Source organism: Aspergillus pseudoviridinutans, assembly GCF_018340605.1.
Source record: "Aspergillus pseudoviridinutans IFM 55266 DNA, scaffold_10, whole genome shotgun sequence".
Classification (NCBI taxonomy): domain Eukaryota; kingdom Fungi; phylum Ascomycota; class Eurotiomycetes; order Eurotiales; family Aspergillaceae; genus Aspergillus; species Aspergillus pseudoviridinutans.
The window spans coordinates 195,720-209,150 of NW_025091290.1; the positions used below are offsets into that span (position 1 = coordinate 195,720).

General features: G+C 52.7%; 5 protein-coding genes across 5 annotated transcripts; 1 reads left to right on the forward strand and 4 right to left on the reverse strand.

Moving 5' to 3' along the window:
• Nucleotides 1–334: 334 nt before the first annotated feature.
• Nucleotides 335–2,587, reverse strand: Asppvi_001832 (5'/3'-nucleotidase SurE; the record flags this gene model as incomplete). Its single annotated transcript, XM_043307365.1, has 3 exons — nucleotides 335–787; nucleotides 1,671–2,365; nucleotides 2,416–2,587. 3 exons carry the CDS (start codon nucleotides 2,585–2,587, stop codon nucleotides 335–337), a joined length of 1,320 nt encoding a protein of 439 aa, XP_043163300.1.
• Nucleotides 2,588–4,376: 1,789 nt separating this feature from the next.
• Nucleotides 4,377–5,498, reverse strand: Asppvi_001833 (uncharacterized protein; the record flags this gene model as incomplete). The annotated part of the gene is made up of 1 exon (XM_043307366.1): nucleotides 4,377–5,498. The coding sequence occupies one exon, from the start codon at nucleotides 5,496–5,498 to the stop codon at nucleotides 4,377–4,379; it is 1,122 nt and encodes a 373-aa protein (XP_043163301.1).
• Nucleotides 5,499–6,453: 955 nt separating this feature from the next.
• Asppvi_001834 (uncharacterized protein) lies at nucleotides 6,454–6,786 on the reverse strand (the record flags this gene model as incomplete). The annotated part of the gene is made up of 1 exon (XM_043307367.1): nucleotides 6,454–6,786. The coding sequence occupies one exon, from the start codon at nucleotides 6,784–6,786 to the stop codon at nucleotides 6,454–6,456; it is 333 nt and encodes a 110-aa protein (XP_043163302.1).
• Nucleotides 6,787–7,187: 401 nt separating this feature from the next.
• Nucleotides 7,188–7,997, forward strand: Asppvi_001835 (uncharacterized protein; the record flags this gene model as incomplete). Its single annotated transcript, XM_043307368.1, has 1 exon — nucleotides 7,188–7,997. One exon carries the CDS (start codon nucleotides 7,188–7,190, stop codon nucleotides 7,995–7,997), a length of 810 nt encoding a protein of 269 aa, XP_043163303.1.
• Nucleotides 7,998–8,079: 82 nt separating this feature from the next.
• On the reverse strand, nucleotides 8,080–12,566 carry Asppvi_001836 (putative ABC multidrug transporter; the record flags this gene model as incomplete). The annotated part of the gene is made up of 9 exons (XM_043307369.1): nucleotides 8,080–8,178; nucleotides 8,228–8,824; nucleotides 8,882–9,587; nucleotides 9,692–9,770; nucleotides 9,817–10,091; nucleotides 10,139–10,736; nucleotides 10,780–12,238; nucleotides 12,287–12,331; nucleotides 12,375–12,566. 9 exons carry the CDS (start codon nucleotides 12,564–12,566, stop codon nucleotides 8,080–8,082), a joined length of 4,050 nt encoding a protein of 1,349 aa, XP_043163304.1.
• Nucleotides 12,567–13,431: the final 865 nt, after the last annotated feature.

Consider the following 13,431-nt stretch of genomic DNA (forward strand, 5'->3'; position numbering starts at 1 on the left):
CTTATATTCTATGGCCTTGATTATAGCCCTGAGGTGGGGAGAGTCACAGCAAAAACGGCAATAAATAGCCTCTCCATGGGGTGTGCAGTCTCAGCTGAGAGCACATTCTTCACTTTATCATCTATAATCCTCCAGCCCTCAGTGATGCCATTTAAGCTCGGGACGTCAGGCGCACGGGGGGATCCCGTCCCCGACAAGCGCGCCCTTGTCGTCCATTGAGGCCTCCATGTCACAACACACGATGCAGGCAGCATTCTCATTATGGGCGGTAGCGCCCGGTAGGCGTCGCGCCGGACAGATGGCCCCGGCCGAATAGGTAGGCTCACAAATGCCATCAAATTGCGGCGAGTACTCTCCTTGTTTGCTCTCCCCGGAGCAACGCAACTCTGATCTGTCCAGCAGACTCGGGGATCGGACCGTCGTCGGAATCAGAATACGGAATATCATCGTTGGAGACATTCTCCAGAGGTGACTTCTCATCATTGCCATACCGCATGATCTCCTTGTCCCCCTTTGCCGACTTGGAATCCATCTTCCTTTCACCCGTTCCCTCGGTGGACTCGAGCTTCAGCCGGCGTCCCTCCATATTCTGCCGTCTTTGCTCAATCCGGGTAGCGACGTCCTTGCCTTCCAGATCCAGCCCGTTTAACCATCTCTCCAATCCAACCTCACGAAACAAAAACTCTCGCTCTGCAAGCACACCTCCCTTGGACTCGGGCACGCTCACCCATCGCAATTTAACCCAAGTCGCCTCCCCCCTCCAGAGCAATGTAGCGGCCTCTTCTTCCTGCCGGTCATCAAGTAAATATAAGCTGCGACCGTTTCATTCGGCGAGTTGGTCAAGGGGCGGTATGGCGCAATGGCACTGGTGTACTGTCCGCGTTCGCTTGTCTGCCCGGGGAGGCCTTTGGCAGGAAAGCGTGGAACCTTTCCTATAGTGAAGCCATTGCGACAGGCATGGAATTGGCACCAATAGAACTTGACTCGCATAGAGCATGGCGGCCGCGGCACTGGCGGCAAAAGTTGAGGTGTTACCCTCGACGAACAGACTGCGCAGTCTAATAAACGATCAAGAAGACTCGATATGTGCTTAGCAGGACATGTCAATGTACTTTCTCTGTCTTCTTATTCCTGATAATCCCGTGATGAGAACAGTGCGCTTGGTCAATGTTGAAGCCCCAGTATCCTTTTCAAGTATTAATCACGGCAAATATATGCAAGTTGGCATGCCAGACAACCTGCGACGCTAGCAGTGGGCTGTTATCGGCTAGATAAAGCTTGGACGAGTGTATCAAAAGAACAAGGTTGAAGCCTTGGAAAGACGGTTAATCTTCAGAAGTAGCCTCAATGACTTTATTTAAAGATACTCAGTAATGGGAAGAACGGGAAGGAGGAGAGGGGCAGTCGACAAGAGAATTAGGTGAGGAGGTACGACAATACACATTCGCTACGTAGGCAGTATCACTGGGTAGTATTCACCGTCAATCAGCATATTATCTCAGCAGTGAATGATGGGATCACATTCACTGTTTTAATATGCATATACTTGGATTTCATTCGAGGGACCGGCTGCCGGTATCCTGGAGCTATTGCAGCGCAGATAGCAGCTTTGTTTCTCTCTGCAATATCGCTGCTTTATGCACTCGTCCGAGACATCAAGGCAGACAAACCAACAAATCACCCAGCTTATCCAGCACAATCGCCTGCACATCGGCAGCTGCATCGGTCTTGTCGCTCCAGCCCACAGAGATACTGACATAGCATCCGTCCGTACCCACGACCGTCGACTCAGTCGGCAGCCGCGAGCTCCCACACGTCTCGACATCATCCGCCGAAAGCAGCCCTGAGAAGATCCGGGACAACACAAACTTGAAGTCGTCCGCGCTGGCACACTCAGTGCTCACCTCGGGGAAGTTGACGTTCAGCCAGACGTGATTGGGCAGGTATGGTGTCCCCGAGGCAACGATCTTATTGGTGACTTTGGTGGCCAGCTGCGCATACACCTGGCTGTATGCCGGCACGGCCACGTTCCACGCCGTCTGAGAGCCGGTACTGCCCGAGAACGCGATCGCGGGGATCCCGGCCTCGGAGGCGTAGTGTGCTGCGCCGACTGTGCCGGAGAAGTACACGGCCAGTCCGAGGTTCGAGCCCACGTTGGGGCCGGAGACGGCTAGGGCTGGAGGGGCGTCGTTGAAGAACGGGGGCGCCGCGGTGCTGATGCCGTATTTCATTGAGGTGACGGGGTACGAGTTGACATAGTTGAGTCGCGGGTCAGAGGCATTGTAACCTGTCGCAGGGCTGCCAGAGGGACAGCTGTTGAACTCGCATGGTTCCGTCAGAGTGGTGGGTGTTTTGTCAGAAGAGCCTGAGTTGGTCAGCACGGATTAAGCCGTTGACGAGGGGGAGCGGGACTACCTGTTCCACTCTGGTTTTCGGCTGGCGCAGACACCACGACGGAGTGTCCAGCTGCGGTCAGGGCCTGGTAGAACTGGCGGATATTAATCTCGGCCCATCCATCGTCGTTGGATGAGACGATGTTGATGGCCTGGGCTGTCAGGGGCAGGAGAATCAGAGGTAGAAGATGCATGGTGATGATCGACGTTTATGCAGTCTCAATGCTGGGGGGCGAAGCTGTATTTAAGCAGGCCATCTTGTCGCGGTCACTTTACAATGTAACACTGTGAAAGCCAGGTAATGAGGAGAAGTACCACAGCGGAATAAGCGGTGTTGATCTCGGGGATGTTTTGGCGCACGTGCAGCATCGGATGGCCGGAAAGAAAATCAAATAGATTAAGACAGATTAACGGACGGCACCACGGCCACTAGATCATTAGTCCCGGATGTGTCTGCCAATTCGAGTAGATTGAGTTATGCAGAAGCGAGAATACCTCCGAGTGTGATGGATATTTCATATCATGCAATATCTTTCCTTCAATTGTTCCCAATCATTTCACAGCGTGGAGGCTAAGGAGACATCATCCAAAAACTTGCATAGCTCTATCTTCTCGGTCCTCACTAGCCTTTGGGCAGAAAACGGTGTGCTCATTCCCCAATTAATGTATCTCGTCAACAAGTCTAATATTCATTAATTAATGCGTCATCCTACTACGGAGTATGAGAGTCATGTAGGTACGACGCGTGCTCCATCAGATTGATGAAGGATTCACCCTTTCTAGCCCGTCATCTGTAAAGAACCATAGTCAGAAAGGCTTGTTCTACAGGATAGATTCTCAAGGCTAGGCTACAATTTTACTTATCTTCTTAGCTGACAATCCCGGTTGTGCATGTAAGAATTAATTCATAACTCTTGTCTACTAGGACGTTAGAAGGCCTCTTAGTGATATCCTTCATAGGTATTTCCAGCCGGTAAATAGAGTACTGAGAAGACGTGGCTGTTTATAAGCAGATTGTGAACTAGGACCGCGGACAGCATAACCGATCATCAGAGTTCCAGACCCAAGGTGGTATCTATATAGGCATGATGTATGATATGGAAGCGGCTGCTTCCGAGGCGCTGAGCCTCATACCACACAATCACTCTACAAGGTAGATGAGAATTACGGAGCCACATTTTGAAACTTGAATATGTACAATCGAGCAGATGGAGCATTGGTAAAGTATACTCCCTACCAGGATATTCTCCACTATATACTAAATCAATTGAGATCACTTAAGCTCCACCCCATCCGCTACGCTCCACAGGCATCAGATCCCGTCATGATATCGGTATCAGACAACGTAATCACGCTCTTAGCACTCGACATCCTACAGAGTATAGCTATGAGAAGCAATGTCAAATGTTGTTGAAAGTCACGTGTCGCTGCAAAGCACCGAGTATCCTCAAGTACCAAGTGTCTCCGTCAGTAGTCACGACAATCTCCTGGATGTCAATAATTAGTAAGAATTATAATTATAAAAGGTAACTTGCATAGGATTGAACAAGATCAAACCACTGCTTGATGATGATCTCAGGATCCTCACATTTTGCGCGTTGATAATCATACTTGCGAGTATACTTGGATGTGAGCTCATCATGTCGTTTAATCAATCTAGTGATTCATCTTTCACTAACATATTCCCCATTTCTCTCATGTAGTAGTATATCCTCCATCTTGCGTACCATAGCATGAGTAGGTGGGAAACGTCGCTCATCCATATCTAAATCCACTTTTTTAGGGATGCTTCTTCTAGATTGGTAAGCTTCTGGCAGTTTGCGTGTAAATTAACCCGTGCTTTTCAACAGCTGATTCGATAGGTAAGGGTAGACCTTGGAATGTCGTATGCTGCCGCTGCTGCCCCTATGCTTTCAAACTGGCCATTTCTATACACTTTGACTGCAAGGCTGATTCTATCTTCTAATACGCCGATATTGTCGGCTACTTGCTACTAACAGGCGACCACATAATTTGATCGTATGTTCGACCGTCTCCCAGCTCAAAGATCCTTCGACTGTCACTCAACTCTGCTGTCGCCGTATCTCCTGGAAGCTCGGCAAAGTACTTCGGCGGGTCTTTTGCTGGAATGGCCTCAGCCTCTGGAGGTAATTTCTCCACTGACTTTGCTTCTTCTGCTACTGCAGCATCATCGACATCATGATCTTCACTATCATCGCCACCACGCTCTTGCTTTCGCTCTGTCTCCTCCTCTTTGGACCCCAGCGCAGATCGACGCCCTATCAGCCGCGCGAGATAGATTATCGCCGAGATGAGTCCTAGCCCGACCACAGAGCCCACCACTACCCCAGCTATTTCCCCCGGGCCAAGTGATGACCTCGTGGAGGCAGTCGTATCCGAAGCAAACATACCTGTAGGTGTACCCGTACTCGTATTCGACGGCGCCTCCGTTCTCGTATTCGACGGCGTCTCCGTTCTCGTATTCGACGGTGTCTCCGCAGTTGTAGAAGACGCCGTTCTCTGCGTTAGAGGCACCTTGAGCTGATCCCAACTCGTCTTCCCGGGCCACCCATCGGCGTCCGCAGCAGTGTAGCCAAGCTTCTTTTGCCAACACTGATAAGATAGCTGGTCCGCCTCAGTCCACTGGGGTCCCGGACCGTCTTTGTACTTCCCACAGCCTTCCGCCACCAGTCGCTTTCCCATGGCAGTCACAATCGGGCTGTTAGGAGATGACTTGAACCAGTCGTTCCCAGGGAAAGGCTCGAGCTCGCTACTAGTGCTCGTATTCGCGCCTCTTAGGTCAATGACCGCGAACGCCCGTATCGGACTACTCGAGTTCTTTGCGAGAGAATCTTCAGCTGTCCAGCTAGGTCCATCCGTGCAACTGGATGAGCCGTACAGGTAGATCCGCACTAGACTGTCCCCGGCGTCGAATTTGAAATACTTGCCTTTTGCATGGTCGATTGCCTTGCAGGGCTGTGCGCCAGTGCCTTCTTCGACAGTCGGGGTGTCGCTGACGTTTCTCCAAATGAAGGTCCAGGCAGATATTCCTGGGAGAGAGCAGAGTATGTATAGCGCTGTGAAGAAGCCCAGAAGTCGGGTCATGTTGGCGTTGCAGAGATAGAACTGTGGAAGAGGTTGGCCTTTCAGAGAGTGTCTCAGAAGACCAAAAGAAGAGTCTGAGCAGAAGATTCGGCGATTTTCGACTCTCTGTGCGCTCAGCGCAGGGCTAATAAGAGCATCGTTAAAGATATTAGAAGGACGAATGGTTAAGAGTTATTAAATGCAAATTTCCCGGGAGCGAGTTCAGGTTCAGGTCTCCCTTAAATACGCAGCGTCTCATACATTGGGTTAACAGCAGAATACGAGCCCAAGACCAACCGCGCGGTCTTGGCCTCGTGTCCGAACATTCTCCCCACAATTATTCCCCAATAAGATGGTCGGCTACGGATAAGAACCAGGATCCGAAAGCAGAGGCTGTCAGACAGGTCTGTTTGGTTTCTCATCTTCCAAAGCCTACATCCACTGAGTTATTCGTGCAAGTACGGCATAAGGATTCAGGCACTAGGGATCGTTTGGTTATCGCTGCTCTGGGCTTCTGCTTATCACATCCGCCTTGCGCTAGTGCGGCTATGTGATAGTTAACTTGTTGCATGCTAATAGTAGGAACCAGATCGTCCACCTTCCCTTCCTGGCCAGCGTAATAAATGAAGTCTTAGAGCTATTGGGCGGACTAGCAAAATTCAAGGCACAAAATGAAATAAAATGAAATCTGTGTCGCTGTCATAGAGGGACCGGGGCGGCTTCCGGAATTTAGCCTTGACATCCAGGTACAACTGTACTGCAGTGTCCGCATTCAGGTATCCTAGAACTGGCTTAAGGAATACAGTCCACATGTAGTCATCTATAGCATTGTAGCGCAAATCTGCTGCTATAATAGCTTTATAGATCTCCCACTGTTGGTTCTCCGTGCCTCTTCTGCAATGTCGCTTCTGGTAGGAGGCCCAATTCTATAAGAATTTTCACATAACCAGCTATAGCACATGCTCGACCGACCAGATTACTTCTGCGGATAGCGGATAGCAAGAACCCGGTAAGTTTCCTCCTTCGCGGTCTCGGGGTACCAGATGCAGTAAGGAAATTCATCAGGCTCGCTCATATCAGGTATCTTATCACTCATAATGTCCCTGGCGTTCAAAACACGAGTGAATTTGGGCAATAATCCACGAAGTTCTGTGGCCAAACCCAGGTGATAATGGATTCTGTGCACGACACAGTTGAGTGATTTCTTCTCCCAGAGCTTTCGGGATTTGTTGACCACATACAGCAAGAAGGCAATCTTCCTCCTCGTTGTATTTTTGTTCAGAAGACTGTCAGTGCAGATGTGATTCATGATGGGTAGATGACCTGGTGTAAGAAACTAGATGGCGCAGCCTACAATACCCCATAGTAGTAACCATCTCTAAGGTAGTCAACAACTCACAACTCCAGAAATACCTCTCTAACAGCTGTACCTTATCTCTCTACCTCTTACTATCAGCCTAAGACACTACCAGATCCTGACTTGTCATTGGCCCAGACAGGGTATCAGCACCCCCTGATTGGCCAGACCATAATCTCCAGCCACTCACAACACCTTATCAGCCCCACAGGACCAGCTGCCATGACGCAATTGGCTGGCCGGTACCGAGGGGAAAGATGCCCCAGAAAATTATTGATAACCAACTCCGGATCCCCATTTTTATCCCCATTCTCATCTCCACTTTTCCCTCTCTCTCTCTCTGGCATGGCTTCATGCCTACCTTCAACACCACCTCGACCGATCTAGGGCTCGACCGCCACATCAGCTCCCTCATCGTCGAGCAATATGTCTACCCAACCTTCATCGCCATCGCCTGGTGCAATGCCCTGGACCTGATCGTGCTCTGCTTCAACACCTTCAAGCGCTACTCCGGCACCTACTTCTGGTCCCTCCTCGTGGCCTCCTTCTCCATCATCCCCTTCGGCCTCGGCTACGTCCTCAAGATCTACAGCATCACCTTCACAAACTACTACCTCGAGATCGCCATCCTCGATGTCGGCTGGTCGGGAATGGTCACGGGGCAGTCGCTCGTCCTCTGGTCGCGGCTGAACCTCGTCTTTGATAACCGCCGCGCGCTGAGAGCCCTGCTATACCTGATCATCGTGGACGGCGTCGTGCTGCACACCTCCTGCACGGCGCTCGAGTTCGCGACGAATGCGCTGCCCGCGTCGGACGGGGTCGCAGTCGCATTCGACGTCATGGAGCGCGTGCAGCTCGTTGGCTTCTGTCTGCAGGAACTGCTGCTCTCGGGACTGTATATCTACAAGGCGGTGCCGCTGCTCAAGATAGATGCGGATCGCCGCTCGCACGGGATCCTGGTGCAGCTGATCTTCATCAATGTGGTCATTATGGCGATGGATGTGTCGGTCGTGGTCGTGCAGTATCTCGGCTTCTTTACCTTTCAGGTTACCTTTAAGGCGTTGGTGTATAGCATCAAGCTGAAGCTGGAGTATGTTATCCTGGGTCGGTTGGTAGATGTTGCGCACGTGCGGACGCCCGGTGTTGCGCGGATGAGGTTATAGTTTGGATCACTCTTGTCCATATCTATAGATTTGCTTCTTGTCTATATTAACTTGTCTATATACACTGTCTATATAATTTTGTCTATTCCGTCCGCGCACTCTTGGTCTTCTTGCTCCTCAGCTTCATCATCAGAAACACCATCGCATAGCTCGAAATGCAAAACAGCGCCGTAATCCCGGTCTGCATCGTCAGTATTCAATCTTGTCAACCTGAACAGGGAGGGACTTACATCTCTCCAGGAGTAATACCGCTCCTTCAGATTAAACGTCCGCGCATAGTCCGCCCCAGTCGAATACTGGCAGAACTCGCAAGCCGTCGCATTCCCATCAACCAAATACCCCGGCTTCTCAGCCAGAAACGCAGCCATGTACTCGCCGCACGTCTGTCCTACCGGCGCACTGAACCGCACCAACTCCGACGGCTGGCAGCGCACCTGCACATCCCAGAGGACCTCACCCAGCAGGCCACCGACTAGGTACGTGAAAGGATCGAGGTAGTACAGCCAGTCCCGCCAAAACGGCTGCATCTGTGAATAGGGCACCACGACGCCGCAGAAGCTGACCAGCCCCGCGCCGATCAGCACAGGGTTCATCACTGCCGCGAAGTACTCGTTGGGGGCGTACGCCGCAATCCCCTGCCCGATCGATGTATACAGGAACTCGTAGAAGATCATCTGCAGGTACATGTGTCCCGAGATGCTGGCTGTGGTGGGGAAACCTGCGGTGAAGTACCAGCAGGCGAAGTAGAGGGTGGCGCAGAGGATGAGGTAGGGGATTTCGGAGACGGTCTGAGCGCCGATGAAGGCAAGCCAGTGGTAGATTTTGGACTAGCACAGCATAGCATTAGCACTACGTGACCGTAAGGGGGGCATGGGGTAGCCTACCTTCTTTTCCCTGGCTTCGAAAATATCCCGGTTGTGCAAGAAGAACGGCTGCATCTGGTTGATGCACCCCGGCGCGACGAAGATGAAGTTGAAAATGGCAAACAGCCGCAGCTGCAGGTCAAACGTGCCGTCGCCGATCTTCCAGAAGGTGAAGCCGCTGAACAGCGCCGCGAACACGTGCAGAATAATCTTGTTCCACACGTAATCCGGCGACCGCCACAGCTGCACCATCAGCCGCTTCGTCACCATCGTGAATTGGAACCATTTCGACGTGGCGTAGTCGGCCGTGTCCTCGACATAGTTGACGTCGGCTTTGCCGCGGGCGTTGAGGTCTTGCAGCTGGGTAAGCGCGCGCTGTTTCTCCTCGGACTCGTTCCACACCTGCACCCAGTCGATCGGCTTGTCCGTGTTGCCTTGGATTACCTCGACGATGTGCTCGGCAGGATTCTCGTCCGGTGGACACGGGGCTCCATGCTGGGCGAAGTAGTCCAGGACGATCTGCGAGTCTTTGCCCGTTTCGCCAAAGTACGCCATCTTTCCGCCGCGAGCGAGCAGCAGGAGCGAGTCAAAGGCCTCGAAGAGCACGGCGGATGGTTGGTGAATCGTGCACAGAACTGCCTGGCCGCCGTCGACCAGTTTCCTTAGGAACCGGATGATATTGTAAGCCGACTGCCCGTCTAAACCGCTGGTGGGTTCATCCAGAAAACTGATGTGCACGAAACGCGCCTAGCCCACAATGGGGACAGACGCAATACACTTAGTCAGTAATTTGCCTGAGGCCACGGTAATTTGCCTGAGGTCACAACTTACAGAAGTGTCGGTTTGGCGACTAGTTCCACGCCGAGAGTTACTCTCTTCCGCTGTTCGATGCTCAACCCGGCGCCGGGGACTGTCTCACCGTCAGCATGCATCGGCAGAATGGCCAGCGTACCTACCTCCAATCAATGCGTCACTGATATCGCGCAGTTCCAACAGATCAATGATGTGATCTACGTAGGCCAGCTTCTCCTCCCGCGGAACATGAGCCGGTTGGCGTAGCAGCGCCGAGAAAACCAAAGCCTCCCGGACCGTGGCCGTCGCCTCGTGCACGTCCATCTGCTCACAGTATCCCGTCGTGCGCTGGAAACTGATTCCCTGTGGCCGGCCGTCAATCAGAATCGAGCCGTAGATCTCGCCACTGTCCTTGCGTTGGGCCAGTACATCGAGAAGTCTGTCACATTAGCTATATTGAACTTATGGAGCGAGAGCCGGACTTACGTTGTCTTTCCGGCACCAGAACACCCCATTAGCGCAACCAGGTTCCCTGGCTTCACGAACCCAAACACCTTATCCAAGAGCTGCTTCTTCTCGCCCTGGTAGGGGACATGGTAGTCGAGGTCATGCCAGGTGAAGGTCGACTGCTTGACATGCGACGCCAGCGCGGCCTCCTGCACCGGGGTTGGGGTTTCTTCCGATTTTGTCTTCTGGCTCCCCCGCTTGTATAGCAACACAGACGATCCGCCCTGGCTATTGAGTAGCTCGAGGCCCATCGCCGTCAAAACGATAAAGAAAACCCAGAAGCCGATAATCACCCCGAAGCTCCGCCAGATGTGATGCCACGAGTAATTGTACTGCGCGGAGATATACTCCGCCCCCATAATCATGTCGCCCTCGCTGCCAGGGATCGAACAGCCCCGGTACGGGGATTCCGAGCCGGGATACCCAGTCCCGTAGGGGATGTAGTCCGGCTGCACGCACTGGAGCGATTTTCCGACGAACTCGTTGGCCATGAGGGCCTCGAAGGCGTACGCCCCAGGGTTGAGGTAGAAGATCCAGCGGAACCAGACGTGCATCTTCTCGTATGGGATGAGGTAGCCTACATCGTTAGTGACGTTTTGAAGTAAGAGCAGTGTGCTTACCTCCGTAGACGAAGAAAACGGTTGACAACAGCCCGGTGATCTTGGATGCATTGCCGAATCGCTTGCAGAGGGCGCCGACCGCGCGGAACATCTGCATGAAGCACAGCGTGTTTGCGATGACGATTATCCAGTAGGTGAAAAACCGACCGGCATCCATCTGCAGCGCTGCCATAAAGTACAGGATGATACAGAAGCAGGAGACCTGCACGAGGACCACGGGGATGTCGGTGATGGCGTTGGCGATGCAGAATGCCGTTGGCCGGTAGAACCCGAACCKTTTCTGCCGTGAGAGGATGGGCCGGCCCATGAACGAGGCGGTCGTTTCAGACATGGACTCGAGAAGGAAGTAGAGGACAGGGAAGAACAGCGCGCCCGGTCGCAGGAAGATGGACGAGCTGTCGTTTTTGAGGTTGTAGAACAGACTTCCGCACACCAGGGCCTGCAGGATAGCCGATACCACCTTGATGATGAGAGACAGTCTGTCTCCTGCCATAATCTGGAACTGGCGGATGGTGCACGCCCGTATCTGCTCCCATAGACTCGTGGTGTAGACACTTGGGGGCCGGGGTAAATGCCGCTTGCGTTTCTCGCTGGCCACGGCGGCCGTCAGCTCGTCCACCTCGTGTATGAGTTTCTCCGGCGGGTCAACTCCTTCCATTGCTTTTTGATAGATATCGCTCTGGCGGTAGCGGCTCTCGAATTCCTCCGCGGTGCTTGGAACTTTGTCCTCCATGCCGGGCCGTACAATGCGCTCGGTGAGCACAGTCACGGAGGTGAGGAAATCCGCGACATTGGCTCCCTTCGGACAGACGAAGCCCATATCCTCAAAGTATCCCCTTGCCAGCTGGCGTGGTCCGTAATAGGTCACCCGTCCATCAGCTAGAACCAGAACCTGGTCGAACTCGTTGTATATGCCATTGCCGGCCTGGTACATGGTGGCCACCATGGTCTTATGGTTAATGTCTGCCTCGCGGCGCAGCAGCCGGGCGAATTCGACGGCCGTCTTAGAGTCGAGCCCACGGGTCGGATTATCCCAGAACTGTATCGGGCTCTGTCCGGCAATCACCTCGGCGAGCGACACACGCTTCCGTTCACCACCAGAGACACCGCGGATAAACTCGTTTCCTACCAGCGTCTTCGTCGTGTGCGGAATCCCTAGCGAATCCAGGATCGCATCCCGCTGCTCCTGCACAAACTCCTTGGACCCTTGTCCCTCTGGCCGTTCCCGGGGCACCTTATTCCGCAACGCAAACTTCATCGTGCGGTTGACCGTCAGCGTGGGGAAATGCACGTCGTCCTCGTTGTTGAACATGATCTGCTGGCGGAAGCGTCTCGCAGCGACGTGGTCCATACTCCCGTATCGGGTTTCGCCGACGACTTCGTCAAAGGATTCGCGGTCGTTGGAAAGAACGCGGAGAAGCGAGGTACATCCTGACCCCGGACGACCGAGCACCAGCAACTGGCGACGGGAGTCAGTTGCATTCGCACGAGGTTGAGGCTTACTTACCATTTCGCCTGGTTTAACCTGCCCACTGACGTCTTTCAGGATAGTCTATTCCGTTAGCATTTGCCTTAGGACAAGAGTGCCAACATACCCTTTTTGGCCGACTCCCTTTCAAGAAACCAAGGTACTGCCGCGGATCAGCCACGGAGAGAAGCGTATCTCCCAAGGCGGCATCGGGCGCCGTGACGTGGACACTGACATTTCGAAATGTGAGTGTTAGTCGCTTTCGTAGGCCTCTATCGCCGTGTTCGAGGTCGATCGTGCCGGATGAGGGCGTGTCCATTCTGCACGATCTGCTCAACCTTTCAAGCAAAACAATTCGGCCATGGATACAGCTCTTCAAAGCTAACTTATTCCAACCCAACTATTTATACAAAGTCAGTTTCATGCGTATCAGATTGACCCGTAAATCCATAGATCCGAGGCGTACATCCGCAAATCCGGGTCCAACATGACAGCTCTCCGCCAATCACATCATTCAGTTTTCCACGGCATGCCGAGCATCGGATATATTTCTCATCATAGCCCTAAGACTAATGTAAAACCGTAAGACATCTCCACCCCAGCGAAGAATTTCTCGACGCTATTAGAGCTCGAGATCTCGAAGCTACAAGTTTGACAAGCTGGCCCACCTTGCTGATCTTGTTGCCCCCGAATGCCATGGCTAATGCCGGAAAACGGCCTGCTTTTATCGGCAACGCTTCCGGGTGTTTGGCGTAGGTTTAGCTGTCCAGCGAGGGACGTAGGTGGAGTGGGACTAGTGTGGCTTGTTTCATATCAAGTACGTAATCTATAAGATAATATTCAGGTCGTTCCATAATGCCGATGGTCACAAGCTCAGTATTTCAGCCTCGGGAATGCTTCTTAGGAGTAGTGGCCTGCCAAAGAAGCACAGCTGCAATTAGCGAATGCCTCGTTACAGGAGAGGAGATCTGGGTCGATCTCCATCAAGATGGATAGTAGCCTATTTATGTAACGGCATACCGGATTCACGCCCGCGACAAGTATTGACATGGCTGTTCAGGATCCTACTGCGCCCTGACTTCACCCTGCTGTCCTGTCCTCGTGCGAGCGCCGATTCAGTAGTGACATGGAATCCCTTCACTGACTGTGATTGCTAGACTGGATTTGTCAGACCACATGTTATG